The following is a 25,544-nucleotide window of genomic DNA, read 5'->3' on the forward strand; positions in this document are numbered from 1 at the left end:
GATCGAGACCATCCTGGGATCACGGTGAAACCGTCTCTACTAAAAAAATACAAAAAACTAGCCAGGCGAGGTGGCGGGCGCCTGTAGTCCCAGCTACTGGGGAGGCTGAGGCAGGAGAATGGTGTGAACCCGGGAGGCAGAGCTTGCAGTGAGCTGAGATCCGGCCACTGCACTCCAGCCTGGGCGGCAGAGCGAGACTCCGTCTCAAAAAAAAAAAAAAAAAGAAAAAACAAATGTGCCTACAGTTTCAGGGACTTAAGAACTTAAAGCCCATCAATGACACCTAAGTAAGAAATTCTGATAAAATATTTATTCCTTTGTGGCTTGAACTAGGATCTCTTCCCTGATCTCCCAAAGACCTTCTGGTCATTTTCAATCGGATGCCTCACCATGCCTTAAAATTCATCATGTGTGAATTGAAACTCAGCTTGTCATCTTCTCCCTCCATACCTGCTCGTTCTTGTGTATCATCTCTCTCAGTGAACAAAGCCACCGCTATTCATTCAGAAACCCAAGTTCATCTTTTGACATGTTACTTATCACAAATGCATACATTTGTCTCTGTCTTTTCTATTAAAGTCCTAGTTCAGAACCCTCATTAATTCATTGCTCTCATCTTCCAAGATTTGCCCTGCAACATATTTTTAAAATTTGAATCTACCTTTTTCTAAAATACAAATCTGCTCATCTGAATTTCCTACTTGAAGCATTTTGTGGCCACATACACTAAGACATGTGGCCTCAAAATATTATCTAAGTCTTTAATGTGGCTGACGGAGTCCTAAGCGGTGCCTACTTACCTTTTGAGTTTAGTGTCTTGACTTAAGCTATCTTGAATTCCAGCCTCCAGCCAAACTAAAATACCTCTAGACTAATTTCCTTTCCGCATGTTTTCCCTCAGCTTGAAACATTCTCAACATCTCATGGGTTCACTAATGATTGTATCTGAGTTTAGAAAGCGTTTGTTCCAGGACATCTCTTGACACTGGTCTCCCTGTGTCCTAGTGTGTGACAGACTCACTACATATTTACTCATGAAGGCACAATAGCAGTGTTAACTATGCCAGATGCTTCAGGGTACAAGCAGGTTGAAAATGGAATGAAGTCCCTTGTTTGCTGAAAAAGGGTAGTGGTAAACACTAAGGGTAGTGTTAAGGAAGTAGAAAAGGGAGGTTCAGTGCAGATTAATTATAATGAAGACATTTCAGTAGCTCCACGCTCGGAAGACTTTTCTGTCGTTCAAGAAACACTGTGCTGTGAGTTAAGAGTTTGGATTTTTCCTGTTTCCAAGTAGAAAAATAAGATGAAATATATTTTCAAAAGTATAGATGGAGGGTCGGAGGTGGGGGTTGCAAGAGAGTGCATGAACAAGAGGAATCTCTACGGAGTAAAGACAAGTGATCATGCCCCGTTTGTAGAGGGAAACCAAGCCAGCATCACTACCAGAGATGTGGGGCTTACCTACCAGTGAGAATCCACTGAAAACAGCTGCAGAGGAGGCCACAGGATACGGCAAACACTAGCCAGCCAGACACATTGTAGCAGGAGAAAGCAGACTGCACTGGGCCAGCTAACTTCTGAGTCATGTCTGTACCTGCAGTGTCTCTAATGTCACTGACACACAGCTCAGTGCCACCAAGAAAGCCAGGTTCTGGACTAGGAATGGGTGGATGCAATGGAAGATGACCAGACATAGAGAGAGAGAAGAGGAAAAAGAATGGGAGCACTCTCTCAAGACGCCTCTGCAAAACACACATCCAAAGCACAAGAGGAAAATTCTCAAGGAGAAAGAATAAAACAACTCAATAAAGAGCAAAATGAATTCACCTTTAAAATGCAAACAACAGGGCAAAACTTAAATAATAATTATATTTGGAATCTGTAGGCCAGGCGCGGTGGCTCACGCCTATAATCCCAGCACTTTGGGAAGGTGAGGCAGGTGGATTATGAGGTCACGAGTTCAAGACCAGCCCAGCCAAGATGGTGAAACCCCATCTCTACTAAACAAAAATACAAAAATTAGCCAGGCCTGGTGGCAGGCACCTGTAATCCCAGCTACTCGGGAGGCTGAGGCAGGAGAATTGCTTGAACCCAGGAGGCGGAGCTTGCAGTGAGCTGAGATCGCGCCACTGCACTCCAGACTGGGAGACAGAGCGAGACTCTTGTCTCAAAAAAATAATAATAAAATAAAATAAAAAGAAGTAACGTCTTTAAATTGTGGAAGGAAAGCAGTGAATTGAGACCATTAGGACCATTAGACCCACCTGAAACATCATTCACATGAAAGGGGAGAGAGAGATTTTCAGACATAGGAAAGGTACAGGAGGTAACTACGCCCAAAGCCTCACTGAAGCGTCTGCTGCGGGGCACATTTCAGCAAGGAAAAAGATGCAAACAAAGTGAGGGCCTGGGATTTAGGAAATCACAGAAACTATAGAAACTGGTGAAATAAAATCAACCCTAGAATGTGAACAGTAACAATTACAACGAATTTTTCATGTTTACGAAGGGCACTAAAATTTTAGATAGTAACAACTTGGGTGGGAGAAATTCAGGGAATAATTCAAACATGCGAAGGGGCATGCACTACTCTCTTCATTGATTCAGTTCAGCAAATGTTTATAGAGTGGTTAATGTGTGCCAGAAACTGGTGTAGGCTTTGGGAGTTGTGGACAAACAAAAAAATGTCCTATCCTCGTGGAACTTACGTTCTAATGAGGGAGACAAGCGATGTAAAATAATGTCAGGCAATATAATATTTAAGTAGGATGGCAAATAACATTCTCAAACCAGAATACCATTGTGAGTAAAAGTGAGGCTGTCACACCTGGAAAATCTCCATAAATTGATACCACACCCAGACAAACTCTGGTCACCCTATATATAAGCACTATGTGAGCTTTAAGTGTTATGAAAAGACATAGAAAGACCCTATCTCTTTCAAAAAAACAAAAAAAGTGGCCAAGTGTGGTGTCTCACATCTGTAATCCCAGCACTTTGGCAGGCCAAGGCCTTGAACCCAGGAGACAAGCCTGGACAGCTTAGGGAAACCTCATCTCTAAAAAGAAAAAAAAATTTTAATAGCCAGGTGTGGTAGCACTTGCCTGTGGTCCTAGCTACTCCGGAGGCTGAGGTGGGAGGATGACTTGGGCCCAGGAAGTGGAGGTTGCAGTGAGTTGTGATCACACCACTGTACTCCAGCCTGGGTGACAGGGTGATACCTTGTCCAAAAACAAAACAGGGAGAAGATGGTAATAATGAATATGTTTGGACTTTGTTACAAAAATATGAAAGTAAATATAAATTAAAAAGTTAGCACTATTCATTAAAAGAACAAAAAGAATTAAAGAAGGAATAAGGAAAAAAACCATATCAACTGAAGGTCAATCCAATCCAACTAAAAGCCAGAAAGGTAAGAAAAAACAAAGCCAAAAAAAAAGTACAGTAAAAACAGAAGTGACTGTGGATAGTAGGTGGGAGAACTCGAGGGTAGGTGGATGGGAAAAAATTGTTAGAAGCTCTGAAAATCCTGTGCCATCATTCCTTGAACTACACCAGCCGTCATTAGCATTTCCACTTCCCAGCTAATCGGTGAACTCAGACTTTTGGAGGTTGTATTTGTTTCCTGTAAAACACAGTTAAGTAATCAAAAGCAATAGGAAGAGGTTTAATGTTTCAAAGTGGTGTGACAAAGGGGACATTCACCCCCTTCTCTCAAAAATCATTCCAAGGCAACAAGGAACAAATATGCATCATCTTTGATTTATCTTCAGTTAAAATTAGAGGTATCGAAAACTCAAACCACAAAATATACAGAAGATCTGCCAAATGGATGTGTATGGAAAAAGGCAGAGAAGATGCTCATGAAGACACATCTCAGAAAAAGCAAACAAAGTCTCGTTCTCCAAGGTGAAACCACACCCTTGGGAAGTGTTATCTCAAACTGTTTGCAGTAATGGCCCTTGGTACACCAACTGGTATTAGACACTCTCCTGAACATAGCTGACTATTTTTTTTACATCAGGAAGGATGCCTACATGAGAAATCAGGCTGACAAATCATATTTGCAGAAAGATGTCTATCAATAAGACAAAGGTGGAGGAAGAGACCGTGAATTAGCGTAGTAAATACTAGAACAAGACACGCTCTCCATCCTACTTCATAAATGAAATATTGTCTAGCTTGAAACACAACCCTACTCTCTCCCCAACACAAACTATTCAATATTTGCAAATAGCTGGCAAATAACATTAACACTGCTACCAAACCAACAAAGATTATTTAAGTGAGAATACGATAGGCCAACTTATTGAGGAATAGCAGTGAAAAAAATACTAAACACAGTTAGCAAACATCAGAAGGGCCATGGAGAAGTGGCGGTAATTCCTGGAAGGCTAGGATGATCATATGTGTATTGCCTTGCATATTTTAATATATGTGTATTTAAAAATCATATGCATGTGTGGAGAAAAAAAAAACACAATTTCCTCAAAATGCTAACAAATTATTTAAGTAATTTTTGAAGAAAAAACTCTGAATAACATAAATATGTCCTTGAAGAATCAAATACCTCAAGGTAAAGTCAGCCTGGGGCATCAAGGGGAAGCTTTAGAACTATTTCTGGCCGGACACGGTGGCTCATGCTTGTAATCCCAGCACTTTGGGAGGCCAAGGTGGGCGGATCACGAGACCAAGAGATCGAGACCAGCCTGTCCAACCTGTTGAAACCCCATCTCTACTAAAAATACAAAAATTAGATGGGCATGGTGGCTTGCGCCTGTAATCCCAGCTACTCGAGAGGCTGAGGCAGGAGGATCACTGGAACCCGGGAAGCAGAGGTTACAGTGGGCCGAGATTATGCCACTGCACACCAGCCTGGGTGACAAGAGCAAGACTCCTCCTCAAAAAATAAAATAAAATAAAAAATTTTTAAAAAGAACTATTTCCATTAAAAATCAGGGACAAGAGCAGGCTGTCTACTTTCACCTGCTATTTATCACTGTTCTGGCAATGAACAAAAAAAGGTACACGATGGAAAAGGAAGAGGTAAAGTTAATTTTTATTTGCTGTTTATTAGATTATATGCTCAAAAAACAGACAATAATCAAGCAACTATTAAAGATAATAATAGAATGACATAAATAGACTAGGTCAAAAATTAATATACAGAAATCAAGAACTTTCGTGTAAACAAACAATACCCAGTCAGAAGAAAATTGGCAAATATCCCCACTTAAAATAGCAAACAAAAAATCCAAATAATATGGAATAACTGTAATAAGAAATGTGTAAGGTCTATATGAAAATAGTCGAGAGACGCACAAAAATGGAAGGGCATTGACAATGCCAGTACTCCCTAAACAAATTATAAATTTAATATAAATTTAGTGCATGCCAGTACTTTTAATGCGATCCAAATAAAAACACCTGCAGAATGTTTTGTCGGGGGAAGATGGAGGGTGAGAACTAAAGAAGTTGACTTCAAAGTTTGAACATAAAAATAAGCAAGAACAGTCAAGGTTTTGGGGAGAAACAACTAGTGGAAAGAGAAACTGGCCCAATTACATTTTACACATGTTAGAAAGTGACAATAAGTGTTTGTAATAGCAAAACATTGGAAATGTCTAAATAATGAAGTAATGTTTAGGCTTTAAAAGAGAAAAAACAGCCGGGTGCGGTGGCTCACACCTGCAATCCCAGCACTTTGGGAGACCGAGGTGGGTGGATCACCTGAGGTCAGGAGTTCGAGACTAGACTTAGTAAAAATACAAAAATTAGCCAGGCGTAGTGGCGGGTGCCTGTAACCCCATCTACTCGGGAGGCTGAGGCAGGAGAATCACTTGAACCTGGGAGGCGGAGGTTACAATGAGCCGAGATTGTGCCATTGCACTCCAGCCTGGGCAACAGACCAAGACTCCATCTCCCCCGCAACAAAAAAAAAAGAGAGAAAAAACAGACCCTTTATGTACTGATGTAGATGTTCAACGTTTTGTTAAGGGGAAAAAAAATCCATAAAAAGTTTCTATCTTTGTCATTGGGAGGAAAAATCAGGAAGAAAAACAATGTTTATAGTACATTCTCATTTATCAAAAAATGATGGCAGCATGATTACTGAATTTCTAGAAATTAACATACATAGAATATCTCTGGAGTCATTGACAAGAAACTGATCATTAGTTACTTCTGGAGAAGAAAAATAGGTAGAATTTGGGATAGAGGAGAGAGAATTTTAATTGTTATTTCCTTTGATTCTTTTGGATTTTGTATGAGATGAAAACAATATAGAAATATTTTATAATTAATTTCGTGGAACTTATCTCATTTCAAATATCAAATGACACCCAGCTGGTCAATTCTGTTAAATCAAGGAGACAATACAGGTTGGGTGGTTTACGTGTTTCCACATCATAATATCAACTCTATCAGATATCCTCTCCAAGTACAATCAGGACAATTCTCACTCTAGACCACTACAGAGAGCTATCTGTAAGGGTAGCAAGCCAATCTTGTTTCCCTGTTGCCAGAATGAAAAAAAAGTCGGGGTCATCTGTAGGCCACTGGGCATATTTTCTCCTATGGTGGTCTGATTGTGACAGTAACATTGGGCTTTTTGTTTCACAATAGGCCCATTTTGGTTCTACTTGTGCAAAACTCCCTTTCACCTCAATTTTGGAGTTGCTTCATGCTGCCCTCCTGGACTATGTAAATGTTCCTAATTTACAGCTCCACTCCTATCATACGCTCTAAAGTTTTCCAGAGGTTAACATCACTTTCTAATCCAGGCAATGGATCATAGGAGCAATTTACACTTTACATGTTAGTCAACAATGAGAATTATCTGTTGGTTTCAGGCTTTTTGGAGTCAGAAACTGGCAATATACTTAAACATGTCCCAACAAGCCCTATGATAATGAAGTTTAATTAATCTAAATTAGGCCCTGCAATACTTGTTGTTTCCTATCCATGTATTTTACCTTATAAATGCTGTCTGTAATTTGTCAGCATACCCTTAAATTAGGGAGTTCATATTTTTCAAGCAAAGAGTGAGAATAAAAAAAAAATGAGTATTTAGCTTACAGAATTTCAGGATAGATCTAGAAATAGACCCCATCCACAGAGTTCCTTCCAGCACAAGGAAAACCAGACGTGTGGTGCCGATGGTAACACAAATTGTATATTCTTTGGCTCCTCAAATAAAACAAAAATTAAAATATATATATACCATGGTGAAAACAAAAACAGAAAGCAAGAAACTCCAGATGTAAATATTTGGATAACTCTCAAACCTTTTTGTTAGAGTTTCAAACATCAAATTTAAAATCTCCAGCCTTGATTAGACACCCAATTCATAATTTGGTATCCAATATCCCCTTCCCACAAATTAGCCATTGCATCATGTTAAGTAACTGTGGTCTTGCTAGATAAAGAATGTCCTGGCAGCAGAATATGACAGATAAAGGTGGTGGTTTGGAAGACTTCATGTGTGCCTAGTTTATTAAACACACTCTCCTTGCCTTCAGGAATGTGAGTTGGGAGTGGGGCTCAGGCCATCAGTGCGTCATCAGGAAGATGTGGCAAAGCTCAAAGAACAGAGCAAGGAGGGTTGCCACCAGGAAGGTGAAGAGGAGCTGGAATTGTCCATGGCAACAGATACGCATGGGAGGAGGGAGGTTTAGAAGCCTGTGTACAGCGAGAGGAAGGCAGTGAAATGAAGGATCCAAAGGTCCCACTTTTATATCAGGCAACGGGCAGACATTGCCTGAGAAATGTTACTCATTTTCTCTGATGTTTCTTCATCTCTGTACTCTTACAAATTTTTTTTTTTTTTTTTTTTTTTTCTGAGACAGAGTTTCACTCTTGTTGCCCAGGCTGGAATGCAATGGCGCGATCTCAGCTCACCGTAACCTCCGCTTCCAGGATTCAAGCGATTCTCCTGCCTCAGCCTCCTGAGTAGCTGGGGTTACAGGCATGTCCCACCATGCCTGGCTAATTTTGTATTTTTAGTAGACGGGGTTTCTCCATGTTGGTCAGGCTTGTCTCAAACTCCCGACCTCAGGTAATCCGCCCGCCTCGGCCTCCCAAAGTGCTGGGATTACAGGCGTGAGCCATTGTGCCTGGCCAAAGCAATTTTGTAATTGACAAATAATAATTGTACATATGTATGGGGCACATAGTGATGTAACATATATAATGTATAGTGATCAGATCAGGGTACTTGGCGTATCTATCATCTCAAATTTTTATTATTTCTTTGTGTTGGGATATTTCAATACCCTCCTTTTAGCTATTTAAAATGATATAACATATTATTGTTAACTTCCTATTTTTCTAAAGAAGCATTTTCTAAGGTTACTTGGCCCCGTGTTCCTCCACTGCCCCTATTAGAAGTCTCATATATGGGCTGGGTGTGGTGGTTCAAGCCTGTAGTCCCAGCATTTTGGGATGCTGAGGTGGGTGAATTGCTTGAGCCCAGGGGTTGAAGGACCAGCCTGGGCAACATAGCAAAACCCCAACTCTACAAAAAAAAGAAAAATTAGCCAGGCATGGTGGCATGCACCTGTAGTCCCACCTACTCAGGAGGCTAAGGTGGGAGAATCTCTTGAGCCCGGGAGGTTGAGGCTGCAGTGAGCCAAAATTGCGCCACTGCAGAGGACAGAGCAAGACTCCGTGTCAAAAAAAAAAAAAAAAAAAAGGAGAAAGAGAGAGAGTTGGAGGAGACTTGACTGATTGAGACCAGGGCCATGATCCCACCACTGCACTCCAGCCTGGGTGACAGAGTGAAACCCTGTCTCACAAACAAAACAAATTTTAAAAAGTCTCATGTATGTTCATGAGTTTAGTTACGATCTTTTTGCTCCAAAATCAGTTTCTCCAGATCCCGCTGCTCACATAAATTTGTCGTATTTCTTCGGACAGGGAAAAAGTTTCATTTACATAAATGTTTCACTGTCACCACAGACTCAGCATCTATGAAAACCTGCCCCAGTATTTTCTATGACCGGATCCTCATTTACACTGGGCTCCCCATCTGCTGCACTAACATCCCTCTTTCATCACCGCATTCTGTGACTACTTCACACATTTGTCTCTTCTTTCAGACCCCATTCTATGACCTGGTCTGGCCCTAACCTTCAGTTTATGTTGTCGCAAGAGCCCCTGAGCTGGCCTATCTGGACTCAGATTCTGTTCCCCCCAGTCACCTGGCATGTCATGACTGGAATAAACCTTGATTCAATCTATCAGCGATTTTCTATTTCCTACGATGTCAGGTGGAACTTGCTCTGCCTCTTTTTCAAGGCCCTCCATATTCTTTCTTCTCTGTCTCCTCCTTCCCCCCATGCTGCAGCCCCCACGCCTACCCCTAACGCACGGGGAAAGGAGATTATTATGATGCTCCCTGCAGATACCCTCTTCAGGGCTGATGCACCCATCCCATCTCACCGTCTCACCTGGCTGCTGACCCTCGCTGAAACTAACAGTGGGATCCTCACTGAGATTTGCCCTTAGAGGCAACACATGCCCCATCCTAGGGATGGCTTGTGCGCAGTGACTGAGGGATGTGGGCTACAAAAACCTGTCTCTCTTTCTTCAATTTGGCACCACTCTAAAATGCGCCCCCCAGCTCCAGAGCTCCCCATAGGATCAGACAAGTCCTCAGTTGTGACCTGATGGCTTTTCCCACCGCACAGTCCTCATGTGCTTAGAGGCGTCTGTTCTGCAGGTGTTCCCCCAATAAACCTTCTGCTCACAACTCTGGCTCAGAGTTTGGAAAACCAATCTAAGATAGACAATTCCAGTTCCCAGAGAAGGAAACTCGAACCCAGGATTTGGAGAAAGCTCAGTCGCTGCGTAGCTGCTGAGTATGGGTCCTGGCGTGCTGTGGCCGTGCATTGTTAAAACTCTTCCCAGAGGTAAGTCAGGATGGGATGCTGGTTGGGGAACTCGTGGCTGGTGCAGTATTGACACAGGCAGAGGTAAATCAGGATAGGATGCTGGTTGGGGAACTCACGGACTGGTGCAGTATTCACACCAGAACTCAAATGAAATTATTTAGACAGATAATGAGGGTAAGAGAGTCCTCAATAAAGTTTCCCTTTTCATAAAAAGCAGCCCCAAAATCTTTTTTTTTTTTAATAACAAAGAGCAGCCTGAAATATCAAGCTGCAGATATAGAAAAGCAGCCAGAAGCTTGCACAGGAGAATGCCGGCAGCTGTGCCGATAGGAAAAGGCACCTGGGGACCAAGCATGTTCTACAGGGAGGCTCGATCTTCGACAGGGAGGCTCGATCTTCCCTTTTCTTTGTCACTTGTGTGCAATCAGGGAACAGGCAGGGAGATAACTCATCTGCATAATAAAAGATGAGGGTGGGGCGGCCAGCTTCACTATGTAAATGACACACCTAATCCAACCAATCCGTTGCACCCTATGTAAATCAGACACTGCCTCCTCAAACTCATCTATAAAACCAACTGCATCTCCCCACGAATGGGGACATCCACTTGGAACCCTCTTCCTCTGCACGAGGGAGCTTTTCTCTTTTGCCTATTAAACTGCCGCTCTTAAACTCACTCCTGTGTGTCTACATCCTTGATTTCTTTGGCATGAGTCAATGAACCTCAGGTGTGACCCAGAGGAATGATGCTGCTTCGATATATTTGGTGCTTAAAAGTTGTGAGGGGCAGAGTGATTATAAGGGCTTTGGGATTGGGTACCTGCTTACAAGTGGCATGGACTTGTTGAAGAGATAATAAAAGACTCAAAGTGATTAATCACCAATTCAGACAGAATGTAAAAGCCCTAGATAGGGTCTTCTAGCTAGCATTCAGTTAAGCCCCAGTCTCCTGCAGTCAGAAGAAGACTCAGTTGTAAAAAGGAGCTCTGTTTCAGAGAATTGTGTATTCTCAGCTTCAGCAAGTCTCTTGTCCCAAGATTAGAACCCTAATAGGGAAGTAGAACCCCTAAAATTGGGAGAGGAGTACTTGGGTAGATGCAGTTGGAACTCTCAAAGTCCTCTGAGCCTGCTAGGTCTGTTGTTAGCCTCTTATCTCTGCTGGGGATCTGCTGCATTGGCCAAGGGAGGAAACAGAGTATATGGTGAAATCGCAGCAGGAGCTGGGAGAAGGATGGGAATGTGTCCCAAGGCTGCTGTATCAAGGAAGAAGAGCAGGACATTACACTGGATAATGCTTATCATCATGGGAGCAGTCTCCTGTGATTCAGGATTTGAACCTGTGGAAAAATCCCCCAGGAATGGTGATAATAAGCTACTAGGATGATTCTTGGAGTGTCTCAAACGCTTTGATTCACACTCCATGAAATAGAAATGTAAGAACTTCCATGGTGCGTGATGGATAAAACCACCCTAAGGCTCAGAGAAGTGGGCGTGCTAAAGTGGGTTTGTTCTGTAAAGCTATGAAAACTAAACCACTCACCAACTGTGTTCCCAGGAAGGTCTCTAGTTACCAAAGCTATGATGCTTGTGTTCATGAGAGGGGTAGCAGCTCTAGTGCTCAGCAGTGCCATCATCTGTAGGCCAGGGATAACTGTAGGAAGAGATGCTGCTATAAAACTAGGTTCCCTGAGGGACGCGAGAATACCAAGATCTCAACATAAAATGAGCCAGGTTGTAATGTTTACCTTTCAGAAATGGGCACAGTCATTGCAAAGAGGGGTAGGACTGTAGTGGCACCCGTGGACTCCCAATTTGAAAATGGTTACTAGAACATGATGCTTCTGAAGGCAAGATGGATAGGGGGTTGTAGGGGGAGGGAAACAAGAAGTATTGCTTAATTTACACAGTCAAAATAAATCAGTAAAGGAAAATCAGAGGCAGAGGGCAGAATCTCAATGAAAATCGCAATCCCTTGTTCGGTTTCCAGATCAGACCTGAAACCCGTTGGCTGAAGAAGTGGCTGATTCCTTATGACCCGGCAATACCAGGGCAAATCTATTCATTTGTTATTTCCCTACTTCTTAACCAGGGAGCTCTCAGGATGACTTTATTCAGGTAAATGTGGTTTGGGAGAGAAGAACGCTCAGCGCTTTTGAGAATTATTGAATACTGCGTCTGAACTGACGCCAATACCTGGAGGCCCAGTGAACCACCATGGCTCCCTACTAATGTAGAGTCATGTAGGGTCTACTAGAGTCCTCCAAGCTCTGGCTCTCAGTGGGCCCATGGGTCCACAGACTAACCTAGTGATCCTTTCCCTCATTTCCAAATACGTAATTAGAAAGGGCACTCTTGGTAGTTTGAAGAACCCTCACATTGATTCTTGAGTTCTTAGGTAAGAGCTATTGCAGTGGAGAAAGACTAATGGAAGACTCTGAAGCTGCTCCCCAGCCTAGAAAAAAAGAGTAAATAAAACATGATGCTAATTCCAGAAGGAATCAGGGAAATTATGAACCCGTCAAAGACTTTAGTACTGTAGTAGCCCTGGCTATATTTCCATTTACTTCACCATGCTGGCTCCTACGAAAATCAAATGGAACATGGCAGGATGTCCCAGCAGTAGCCCCAGTTACTCCTGCTGCACTCAGTGTGATCTCTTTGCTAAAGCAGATTAAAACAACCTCCAGAACTCTACCTGGCAAGCGTGTTTTCTGTCATCCCAATAGGTGGGAGGACCAGAGGTAGTCTGCGTTCCAATGGGATGAACAGTTTATGTTTATGACCTTGTCCCCGGACTATGTAAGTTATTACGCTCTTGGTCAAAATGTAAACTGAAGGGACATTCTGTAAATCACTACACATATCCATAATGTGATTGGCATCATGTAATAGGACCAGATGAGAAGTATGGGGCAAGTTATGCTGGAGGACTTGGTAAGCGCACACTCCATACACCTTAGAAAGTGGGCAATAAACCTTATCAAAATCCAGGAAACTTCTGATTCTGGGTAAGATCCATTAGACATATTTTTTTCCTATTCCCTTCACTAAAATCTGCAGATGTTATGTGTGTGTGTAAGTGTATACACTATATACACTATACCCTTTATAGACACCATTCTCTTTTTCTCACACAATATATACACTATACACTATATATATATTGTGTATATACACATGCACACACACATATAACAAACATATGAGGCTGTAGAAGGTGGAGAAAAGAAGGCAGACAAGGTAGAAAACTCAGGATTCAAGGAGTGGTATGGCAGTGATTTCCCTGGTTTTGTTTGTTTTGCCTTCTATTCTAGACTAAATACTAATGAAGTCAGTAACATCAATGGATACAAAAAACAACAACAAAAATAAGCACGGTTTGCCATATTTTGTTTTTGATAAGTTGAATGGGCATCTGCTCTGTGTGGGAAGCAGGGTGAAGGGGTGACAAGGTTGGGGATTAAGGAGAATTCAGAAGATAACATGATGAATAAGACATTTTAGGCTGCTCTGCCTATGCAGTAGGAATTCTTTATTCCTTTACTTTCTTAATAAACTTACTTTCACTTAAAAAGTTTTCATTGCATTATTTATGACTTGGTCTTATTGCTATCACTCATGCAGACATTAATAATCAGTGGTGACAGGTCATTCATTAAATAAGCTTTCTGGGAATATATACATTCTAAGTTGTTCACACAATAGCAAAAGTCATTTTCATTGACTTTGTAACTTAAAAATCAGTTGACCAACTTCAAAAACAAGTGAGCTGAAATATTAACATATTTCACATAGCACACAGTGAAATATTCTGTCCCATTTAATAAACGAAGATGAACTATTTACTAGGAAATTGAGTTTAATTCCTTTGAAGTCTACACAGTGGATCAACCATGTGCAATTTGATTCTGAATTTTATTTTATTTTATTTTATTTTATTTATTTATTTATTCATTCATTCATTTTTTTTTTGAGACAGAGTCTCACTCTGTTGCCCAGGCTGGAGTGTAGTGGTGCGATCTTGGCTCACTGCAAGCTCCGCCTCCTGGGTTCAGGCCATTCTCCTGCCTCAGTCTCCCCAGTAGCTGGGACTACAGGCACCCCTCACCATGCCCGGCTAATTGTTTTTTTGTATTTTTAGTAGACACGGGGTTTCACCGTGTTAGCCAGGATGGTCTCCATCTCCTGACCTCGTGATCCGCCTGCCTGCCTCAGCCTCCCAAAGTGAGCCACCACGCCTGGCCTGGATTTTATTTTTTATTGATAGTTGAGTTTTCTTGAATGGCAGATTAAGTCAATTCATAGAAAAATGCAGGCGCTGTAAACTAAGAAATATTTATATGAAGAAATGGTGGAACTCATGAGAAGTAAATGTGAAAATGAACAAAACTCAGGACAAGTGTGTCCCTGGTGCTAACGGGGAGACTAATGGTGGGCTTCCATTTGCTGCAGTTTCTCAAGGCTTCCTTGTTTAGTGTTTCTCATTCAGCCAGCACGTGAGAATACTCTGTCTTCAGCTGGTGGGGGATCTGGAAGAGGCTTGGAAGCTCCCAAAGACCAGGATTGAGGGCCACCTCCATCACTTCTGCTCCTTGGATGCCTGATTCTAATTATCTTAGAAGATTCCAGACTCCAAAGGAGATCATGTGACATAAGCCAGAGGTTGAACTCACTGCGGTTGAACAAAAACACTCTGAATCCACAGTGCTGTTTCACGGCTCACTGCAACAAGTTAAAAATTCCACTTTTATGGCACATCACACCAGGATCACATATAATCCTAGATTATCTTTATTTGTTCTATAATTTAATAGTATACCTATAAAATAATTACATTATACTTATAGCTTTTCTTCATTTATAAACAAAACAAAAAAATTAAATACAATTTGAGCCATTATAAGGTAAACTTTGTACATACGATAACCCCCAGAAGGAGCTTCACACTGCAGCATATCATATTGCTTTCATTGCTACACCCACAACTGGGTTCGAAGAGAGTGTGCTCGTGTTTGCATTCTGTAAGTTCTTACCTTAATCCCTCCCCTATCTGTGTGGGTTCCGTGTTAATCAAATGATAGGGGTTGGCTCTGCAGCTGGTCAGAGACTCTCCTCCACTCACCTCCCACTCCACCCCTAGCCTCCATTACAATCACGTAAATTTCCTTCCTTCACAGCTTTTCTGCTGCGTGTTCTGCCACCGAGTTAGACTTGAGGTTTTCCGCTAAATGCAAAAATCAATCCTGACCTTGAACACCCTTCTCTCCATTTTCTCTCTATCCTCAGGTTCCAGCCCTCAAGGATTTCTTTTGATTTCTGCCTCCTGAGTTCAGGCTGTATACACCCATTTATGAAACCAAGAGGCCCTCTGCAACAGTACATTCTTGCTCAGGTCTCATGGTGTTGCAGAAGTGACAGAAATGGACCTTGCAGTGCAGTGGCCTGAGATAGATTCACTAACCCACCCCACCCCAATCCTTGCTCTTCAAGTGAATGTCTCTAGATCCACCATCACTACCTAGTATCAGGAAGCCAAGTCCCCACAGCAACTTGCAGAGGGTCCCTCTCACATACTAGGGAAGTGGCCCCTCACAGGAGCACTTGCTGGGGAATCATCAGTGAAAGGTTTGCAAAGTTTACTGATTCCCACCAATGGCAGCCTCATTCACATTTGTCAGATTCCATAAGCATTACTCACAGGGAAGCCTTCCTGGGGCAACTGAGCAAAGGGATCTAGAGGAAGTACAATTTTGCTGGAAAATAAGTTATGTCTACTTCCTTATATCAAGAGACCACAACATGGAAACTTCAATAATTCATTATAAAAACAAAAGGTGACCTGATGTTTGTTCGTCCCTTTTGAAGTCTATTCTTTGAAAAGGAAGCAAGTTTTGTGCAGAACAGTTCAACTAGATTACTATTCCATATATTTTATTCCTTATTCCCTTCTATACCACAAAGCGACTCAACTCCTTATATGTTTAAATATCCCTTTCTTTTTCTCTTTCTTTTAACAGGAAATAGTTTTTGCTTAGTGTCACGGCAGTGAAAATAGTATACCGCTTCACTCCACATATGCATATTCCACATTACAGGGGCTTTCGAGTTTCCGGTCATCAATTTCCCGACGAATGCCCCTCCCTATACCTATCCATCCCAAGCCAGTTTCTACATTGTGCTGCAATGTTTTAGTAACTTCAGTGAAATAATATTCAAAGTAAAAATCACGACTCCTCCCATCTCCCTGCCCAATCTAAAATAGGTGAATGACAGTGAATTGCTGACCAGGCATTTTTTTTTCTGAGTAAAACACCTTCTGGGCAGATCATCGCCTGCTCTCATCCTTACTCAGAATGGTGCTGCAAGCCAGAGTCAAAACATGTGAAATAATACATGAATAGGTCTATAATACTTTTTAACAGCTCTTTACAATATACGGTCACTTATAAAACCAGCGTTAATATAGAGACCTTTGTGTGTGATAATATTCTAATTGCAGCAATAATAGCATGCACACCAGAGTTCATCCTTAGTCCAAAAATAGGGGGTGGGGACAGTGAGGAAGAAGAGGCGGTGGTGACTGAGGGTGGGGGATTGTGCAGCCTGCTGTGCTCAAGGTTTCCCGGGAAGCCCACTTCGGGATCCAAGTGGCTCAAGTCGTCTTCTTGGTATCAGGTTTATTAGGAGACGCCCCTGTGCACCGACATATTTATGGAGGTTGTACATATCCCCATCACAGCAGCAGCCGAGGGCAGCCTGCCAGTCACAAGAATGAGCGCTTCCAGCCAGAGGTCCAGGGACCAGCAGGAGAGGTCTAAGGGGCAGCTCAGAAAAGTGACGCATCCTTCACTTCGCGCGGGAAGGGGGCGAGCTGGAGTGCAGGGGGCGGGGGCGGGGCAGAGAAATCCTTGCATTTCCACATGGTGGAAACATCAATGTCGGATTTACAGTGCATCACCTTGAAAGGTCCTCTCTGACTGCTGGGTGGCGGGTGGTGGTTTTCCAGCATTTTCCTTCGGGCCTGATCCACCACCTGGTTTCGGGGGGCACAGGTGGGGCCCGGGGTCGGTCAGGAACACATCAGCAAAAGCTCCACTTGCGATCCACCTTTGTGACAAGGACACCGTCAGCCCTAAGAGACGTGCTTGCTGCTGAGGGGGGACACCAGGCAGCGTGAGAGTGGGCTCGGAGGGCAGGGACAGAGGTGGCGGCGGCGCCACCCAGCGGCCGGGCGCGCGCGGGGCTGAGCTGCGTCCGGCCCGGCGCTCACTGCTTGTCCGAGTCGCTCAGGTTCACGGACATGCAGCGGCACTGCTTCACCTTCTGGATTTTCTTGAGTCGGAAGGGTGGGTCCAGGCCGGGGCACTCGAGCTCCACGAGGACGGAGGTGACGCGCTGGGGCTTGCAGAAGGCGCAGGACTGGAAAGACTCCTCCTCCTTCTTCACGTGCCGCGGGATGTAGAAGGAGTTGCACTGGCCGTAGCAGAAGCGGTTGAGGATGGTGCGGCTCCGGCAGCCCTCCTCGCTCACCGTCTGCCGCAGCGGCTGCGTCTTGCACCAGTCACTCTTGAGGTACTTGCGCTCGGTGACCACCAGGGCCTCCTGGCTGGAGGCCAGCACCTCCTTGATCTGGTGCTGCCATCTCTCCGAGTTGTTGCTGCTGCCGTCCTTGTAAGGCGAGGGGATGGCGCCCGCCGGCCGGTTCTTCCGGGCTTCCGCCACCTTCACCAGTACGGCCACCAGGAACAAGGACAGGGAAAGCTTCCAGAACATCCTGCAACGAGAAAAGAGAGGGGCTGGCTGTGAAGGTCGTAGAGTAGGGGCTCGATCTTTTTTTTTTTTTTTTTTTTAAATTTTAGACATGGTCTGGCTCTGTTGCCCAGGCTGGAGTGCAGGGGCACGTAGCTTGCTGCAGCCTCAAACTCTGGGATCCTCCTGCCTCAGCCTCCTGTGTGGCTAGAACTACAGGCTTGCACCACCACGCCCATCTAATTTCTTTTTATTTCTTTTGTAGAGATGGGATCTCACCATGTTGCTCAGGCTGGTCTGGAACTCCTGACCTCAAGTGCTCCTCTGCCTCGTTCTCCCAAAGCCCAGGGATTGTAGACCTGAGCCACGAAGTCTTTTTAATGCTGTACGGTTTTACTAGCAGTGTCAGTCAGGTGGGGCGTGGCTGACTGATGGCTGCCCAGGGGCAGCCGGAGGTGAAAAGGGATTCAATGGTACAAGTGTAGACAGTTAGGACTCCGCCCCAAATAATGCCTGGAAGGCAAGGAGGCAAACAAAATGGCCAGTAACTTGTGCAGTAAATGCAGTTGGGAGACATACACATGCTGAACAGTTACAGAATTACAAAGCAAATGCTGGGAAGAGAGAACTCAAGCCAGTTTGCAGAAGTACCAATGATAGTTAATACTCAACATTTACTGTGTTTCACCATGCGCCTAGTGCTGGCCTAAGTGTACATCTCATTTACATGTATCTCTCATTCATCTTAAAAATAGCCTTCAGTTGGAAGTGGTGTTATGACCCCTACTTTACAGTGAAGGAAACTGAGGCTGGGGCCTGCAGAAGTTGAGTCATTTACCTGAGGTCACACAACCACTCAACAATGCCCAGGATTTGAAGCCAGCCAGGCATCTACCTCCAGAGCCATCAGAGTTAACCAGCAGACATGGATATGATTACAAAAATCAGTAAGTACAAAACAGAGAGAAGATGGGTGTCATTCACAAGTTTCTTTAAAAATGAATATTAAAGATAGAACTGGACAAAGGCTAGGAAAATTACTAGTTGCATCTGTATTATTACATATGAATAATAACATTAGCATTTAAGATCTGCACACAGATATTCAAATCATTCAAATGAGTCATAAATTAGAGTCTCCTAGTAGAAACCAATTCCCAGGTGTGAATTAAGAAATTTCCCTAGTTGTATTAAAACTGTCTGGTGACAATGCGAAGTTTGTATTAGGAGACTATGACACAAATTCAATAGGAATGGGAATCGGAGAGAAATTATTCTTACGCTATCTAAAACGTGGCTTGCAGGGGGTAAGCCAAAGTCTGACTAAAGTGAAAGACGGACTTCAAAGTGTAATTCACGTTTTAAATTTTTGTATTTTTATTAGTAGCCCCAAGGAACACTAATACCCAGCAATATAGAGGACTCCGATCTCTTTTTACAGCTGTAGCCACCAATGTAGCTGTTACCAACATCATCATCCTCTTTACGTTTACTCATTTCCTCTGTTTTACCATCTCTAGGACTCCATGAATTCCCATTCTTTTAACATGCATACCCTAAAATGGACATGTAACAATTATATATATATATCATATGTATCATACAGTAATGTATATTCAGTTATAATGTTATTTTTATCAATCATGAGTATATAGAAATGACTAAAATCGGATATTAAGTATGTTAAATGTTTGAATATTTTACGTCTTACATATATCCATGCTAATGGTAATAGCGAATATTTATTGGTTCTCAAAGCACATCAAACACAGTTTCCTTTGATGTATAAACGTATTTAATGATCAGAGTTCTATGAAGTAGGTACTATCATTTTCTGCATTTTATGGATGAGGACACTAAGGCATTGACAGGCTGCCAAGATTCTACAGCCAGTATGTGAAATGTTTGAATCCAGGCATCCTGGCTCCAGAATCTGAGCTCTGGGTGAGTGTAGCTGCCTCTTTGTTAAAAATATTCACGTTAAAATATCTATGCTAAAATTATTTCTCTGAGTCTTAGTCTGTCTAAACCACAAGACGCCTTTGCATGCTACCTCGGAGATGATTCCTTTATTCATCAAGTATTCATGGAGCATTTATTCTGGAGTAAGCACTGTGATAGGCTCACTGCAACCTCTGCCTCCCGAGTTCAAGCAATTCTCCTGCCTCAGCCTCCCAAGTAGATGGGATTACAGGTGCGTGCCACCAGACCTGGCTAATTTTTGTATTTTTAGTAGAGACAGGGTTTCGCTATGTTGGCCAGGCTGGTCTCGAACTCCTGACCTCAAGTGATCCGCCCGCCTCGGCCTCCCAAAGTGCTGGGATTACAGGCCACTGCGCCAGGCTAGGGCAAAGTTCTCACAGGGTCGGACGAGCCTTTACAAGATCTCCCCTTTCCCCCGCATCTCACCAGCCTCCTCCATCCTCTCTCCCACTTGCTCACTCTGCTCCAGCCATACTGGAAACAGCCTATCTGTTTCTAGAATGAGCTTGGCATTCTTCTGCTCTAGAGCCTTACCTTGTCTTTCTCCTGAATGTCTACTTGGCCTTCTTCCTCACAGTCTTCAACTCTTTGCTCAGTTACCACCTGTGTAGCAAAGGCTTAGTGTTACCTTCACCACCATCCTGGACTTCACCATCTCCTCCTTCCCTGCTTTATCTTCCTCCAGGGAACTTATCATCTAATGAGATAGTATTTCATAATCTCACTTGTTTTTATTGTCTGACTTTTCTCCTGGGAATGTAAGGTCCAAGAGAGAAGTTCTGCCTGTTTTGTTCATTGCCATGTCTCCTGCTCTCAAAACAGTGCCTGGTGTACACTAGGCACTCAATAAATGTGTTAAGGCCAGGCGCGGTGGCTCATGCCTGTAATTCCAGCACTTTGGGAGGCCAAGGTGGGTGGATCCAGTGAAGTCAGGATTTGAGACCAGCCTGGCCAAAATAGTGAAACCTCATCTCTACTAAAAATACAAAAAATTAGCTGGGCGTGGTGGCACACACCTGTAGTCCCAGCTACTCAGGAGGCTGAGGCAGGAGAATTGCTAGAACCCAGGAGGCAGAGGTTGCGGTGAGCCGAGATTGTGCCATTGCACTCCAGCCTGAGCAACAAGAGTGAAACTCCGTCTCAAAAAAAAAAAAAAAAAAAAAAAGTGTTGAATGAAATATGGATACTATATGGGTCGTTGCCTTCAACAAGCCTGTAATTAAGAAGCTAGAGAAAGGCGTACAAATGACTGTGTGACGAAGGTGTATCGGAACAATGGCCTGGGTTCTCGTGGTAGTGATCCTGTGACCAATGACATCTGAATCACCTTACTTTACGGTGCACGTTCCTGGGCTCAAGAAGCATTATTTTTTTTAAAAAAAGTTTTAATTAAATTTGTTTTAGTTTTTAATTTGTGTGGGTACGCAGTAGGTGTATATATTTATGGAGTACATGAGATCTTTTGGTACAGGCCCCAAAGCATTCTGAGTCAGTCGTGTTGGGGTGGGTTTCAGATCTGTGTTTCTAAAAATTGCCTCACATAATTCTGATGGGATCCAATGGCCACAAAAGATAGTGAAGGCAAAAGGAAAAAGCATTGGTTCTACCTGGAGAAAGAGCAGGAGGAGCCTAGGAAGTCACAACTAAGTAGGTCCCCTAAAATCTGAATAGGATTCTCAGGGCGATGATATGGGCAAAAGCAAAGGGGTTTGGTACTGTCGATGACACTGGGCAAAGGGAGTAAAATTAAAAAATTAAAAGCAGAAAGGAGAAAAAAAGGAAGTTTTTTTTGTTTTTTTTTTTTTGCGAAAACATTTTGTCCAGCACAATTATTAAAATTTTAGTGCCTCATTTTTAAAGGGTTTTTCTCATGCCTCCTTAGTTCCACACATGAAATGTCATATGAAAGCGGCCACGCTTCCAGCTGGCTCAGGCCAAGTGTCGAGTGTTGGACTTGCTCAGCTTACATAGCTTATTATATTTGTGGAATGATTTGTGATCTCAATAGCCTCTTAAAAAGAAAGTATTTTGGTTCCATTTTAATAATTTCCGAAATTATTAACATTCTGAGTAAACATAACCAAGAATTTGCAAGTCCCAGCCAGGAAAGAGTGACAGAGTCAGTCTGGTCCTCAATTCCTAGTTCCAGTAACAGCTTCACATGTATGGTTGATAGGCTCAAAAATGCACGCTTTCCTTCAACAGATCCTAGATCTTATCAGAGAGAACAGAGCTAAGACAGAGCTCACCGAGCTAAATCAGATCAATTTGAGGCAAAAACGGTTAGAGCCAATAGTATTACATGTGGTGATGGGCATTCTTTGAACTCATTAACATGTTTTCAAAACATCTGGCCATCATCCTTGGAAGTTGTGTCTCATGGGAAGCTAAGCAAAAATGCAAACCTTCGATTTTCAGGAAGGGGGAAAAGAGGTTGAGGAAATCTCGATGACTGGGCCAAGTCAGTCTCTTCTCTCTTTCCTTTCCTATATCTCGTTTCTTTTCTCCTTCACACATAGCAATGGTAAGATGGCCAAGGATCTGGCATCTCACTGTCAGACAGGTGAGTAGGCTAGAGGTGTTTGGCCATGGTGACCCAGAGCGATTGTGAGGCTGTATCCTCCTACTTCAGAGCATTAAGGCAGTTGAGCCAGCAACTGCTAACAGCACCTACACTGCTGGCCCTTGGCTGTGCAGGGTTCACCAGGGGAGAGAACGTGCTCGCCTCTGTCAGTTCGCTAACCATCCCTGTGCAAGCATGTCAGTGGCCTCGCCAGGACCTGAATTTAGCACTTTATAGAAAGTCCTGCTCTGTCCTGAACCACTTTGCTACTCAAAAAAATGGTTGGCACACAATTAACCTCTCAGGAATGCTGCCACCCTTGCCAGTAACGACAGCACGAGGATACTTCATTTTATTCTCACATCTTGTATTTGGCTTGTATCAGAAGAAACTCATAAATAAATCCTGTTGGTTTTATTAACCATCTTTCTGGCCTGATGATGTTCTCAATTTGCAAGGGGTGCCAGGACTATAAATGCTGATGGTCTAAGCAGACTGGGTTGGCCAAAGTTGGTTGTGCAAAGAGAGGTAGTGGAAGTGCTTTCCTCTTAAGTGAACGCCCTCGGGCCTGGCCTCTGTAGATACCAGAATAAGGACTGCACAGGCCAAAGCAAGCTAGTATTTAGGCAGCTAAAGAATCAATCACAGGCCCCTTCTATCAGCCATTCCTAAAAGTGGCAAGACCTGAAGAGGGGTTCTACAATAGGAGCTTGACCAATAAAGCTTCCTGATTTCTAGGAAAGAATACAGTAGTGCTGAGTCATCCTTCCTGACAGGCAAATGCAAGTGACCAATGGCTAAGGGTACAGCGAAGCTGATGGACTCACTCCCAGAGTGGCCTTCTTGAGTTTTAGAAGTCAAATCAAGGTAGCCCTGGGCTGTGCAGGAATGGTGAATGGGGTGGGGCTGAAACTTTTTCTGCAACCTGAGAATTTTATGGCATTCTTGGAAAGTTGAAGGGAAGTCCCCAGGACTGAAGAGCTGAATACTGATAGACACATCTGGGATAAACTTGTTTCCATGAGCCAAGTGAAAACCATCGCAGAACCTAACAAAAATCTCCCTAACAAAACTCCCAACAGGATTACACTTCAGACGTCATTTTTATGAGGCTAAGTATTGCCAAAGCCTCAACTACTAAAGGCACTTCATCGATAACTTGAATTCTTAGGCTGGGAGGGTGGTGGTCTGGCTCTTCAATTTTAAACCTTTAGAGACAGAGGTCGATGTTTCTTGGCCCCAGGATCATCCCCGCAGCCAAAGATTGCTTGCTTGCTGTAACCACTTACCTCCAGCTTCTATAAACTAAGGCAAACTATGGCCCACAGGCCAAACCTAACCTGAGATCTGTTTTGTAAATAAAGTTGTATTGGAACACAGCCACAGCCACTCATTTAGTCTATGGCTGCTTTGGTGCTATAAGGGCAGAGTGAGTGGTGGAGACATGATAATATAATGCCCATAGTGTAAAATATTTACTTTCTGGCCTTTTACAGAAATACTTTGCTAAGTCCTGGTCCAAACATTTTCTGTCCAATTCAATCTTTGCTTTCCCTTTAGCGTTGAACTCTTTTGCCAAAAAGGTAGCTTTCAATTTTAAAATGTCTAACTATGAAACATTTCAAACAGAGAGCAAAACAGAAAATATAAGTACTCACCAGAAAGATGAAAACAATACTGACATTTCCCATTTTTATTTTGCAATCTCTCTTTCAGTTTTGAAAACGTAATATAAGTAAAGCTAAAATGCTCTATCTCCTCTCATCCCTCATGGAGATGACCAGCATCCTGAAGTTGGTATTCATCATTCCTGTTGACGCTTTTGCTGCTTATGTTCTGTGTATCAGAGTATGTTTGTGTGTGTGGACAATCTTTTTATTTATTTATTTTTTTGAGTCGCAGTTTTGCTCTTGTTGCCTAAGCTGGAGTGCAATGGCGTAATCTCAGCTCACTGCAACTTCTGCCTCTTGGGTTCAAGTGATTCTCCTGCCTCAGCCTCCCGAGTAACTGGGATTATAGGCCCCCGCCACCATGACTGGCTAATTTTTTTGTATTTGCAGTAGAGACAAGGTTTTACCATGTTGTCCAGGCTGGTCTCGAAGTCCTGGCCTCAAGTGATCCGTTTGCCTTGGCCTCCCAAGGTGCTGGGATTACAAGCGTGAGCTACAGTGCCTGGCCAATAATCTTTACATAAATTATATCACACTCTTCTATTGCAACTTTTTCCCCAAAAAATATGTGTTTGGGATTTTATGCACATGGATATTTGTAGAAGGAGCCTGTTTATCCCCACCACTGAATATTAAAGCACAGTTTATTCATTCAGCTTATGGAGGAAGAGTTATTTTCCTTCTAGTTTTTCACTATTGCCAATAGTGCTGCACTGAACATTTTTGCATGTGTTTATTTATGCCCATCTGTTAGAGTTTTTCTAGAGGAGACACCGGGCAGTGGAAATGCTGGGTCATAGGATATGTACAACTTGAGCTTGACTAAGTTGTGCCAAGTTGCTTTCCAAGTGCTGGTACCAGCATCCTTTTCCCTGGGTAATGTGTGAGTCCCTGCTGGTGCACGTACTTGCTAATTCTTGATGTTACCAGATTCATCACCTTTTGCCTATCTGAAACATTTGAGATGGCGTCTTATGATGATTTTAATTGGCATCTCTCTGATTGTACATCAAGCTTAAATGCCGTGGCTGTGTAACTGAAAATAAATGATTACAAGTTACCAAGTGAGAGAAATTAAAATATGAGGAAAGGAAAACTAAGAAGTTCTAACTATAAATCTTCTGAACTGTCATGGAAATAATAGGAAGTGACTTGAGACTTCAAAGCAGAAAGATCAGGGCATCCCACATGACTCAGAAGTTTGAAACCCAAATGGATTCATTTACTTTTCCAAGTGACATTGCCTGAGTGGAACATTGACTATCATTTTGTTCCAGGAGAAGTTTAATTTCATCTGGAAAAATTATATTATGTTTTCTTAAAAAGGTTTTCAACAGAGAAGAAATGATACTATCATTACTTACTTTGACTTCTGGACAGCAAATGCATCATTAGGGAATTTGTAATCAACGTTCTAAATCTTTGAAGAAATTGTTGGGATAAATTCAGGTTAGGAAATGGAATGCTAAAGCAAGATGGCAGCAAAGCATTAAATGAAACAAGGAGATGAATGAGGAAGCTCTTGGAAAGCTGTGTGTTTCTACACACATGGGCTGCTTCTCTCTAGGTCACATCCACGTGGGGATGGGTGGGAGAACGTGGTTTCTGGGCCCTGAGCTGCCCGTGTTGTGACCCTATGTGACTCACTCCCAGGCTTCTCCGGGTTCTCCCCTGTAAAATGGTGTT

General features: G+C 42.9%; 1 protein-coding gene across 2 annotated transcripts in view; it reads right to left on the reverse strand.

Annotated features, from left to right (window-relative positions):
- Positions 1-14,137: 14,137 nt before the first annotated feature.
- Positions 14,138-25,544, reverse strand: part of GREM2 (gremlin 2, DAN family BMP antagonist) — a 127,129-nt gene continuing 115,722 nt past the window's right edge. For both annotated transcript variants that reach the window (XM_050770989.1, XM_050770997.1), the window contains exon 2: positions 14,138-17,667. In XM_050770989.1, coding sequence (XP_050626946.1) covers positions 17,160-17,666 — 507 coding nt within the window. In that variant the 5' untranslated portion in view covers position 17,667 and the 3' untranslated portion in view covers positions 14,138-17,159. The remainder of the gene's footprint in view (positions 17,668-25,544) is intronic.

The sequence above is a fragment of the Macaca thibetana genome, chromosome 1 (assembly GCF_024542745.1).
Source record: "Macaca thibetana thibetana isolate TM-01 chromosome 1, ASM2454274v1, whole genome shotgun sequence".
Taxonomy (NCBI): Eukaryota; Metazoa; Chordata; class Mammalia; order Primates; family Cercopithecidae; genus Macaca; species Macaca thibetana.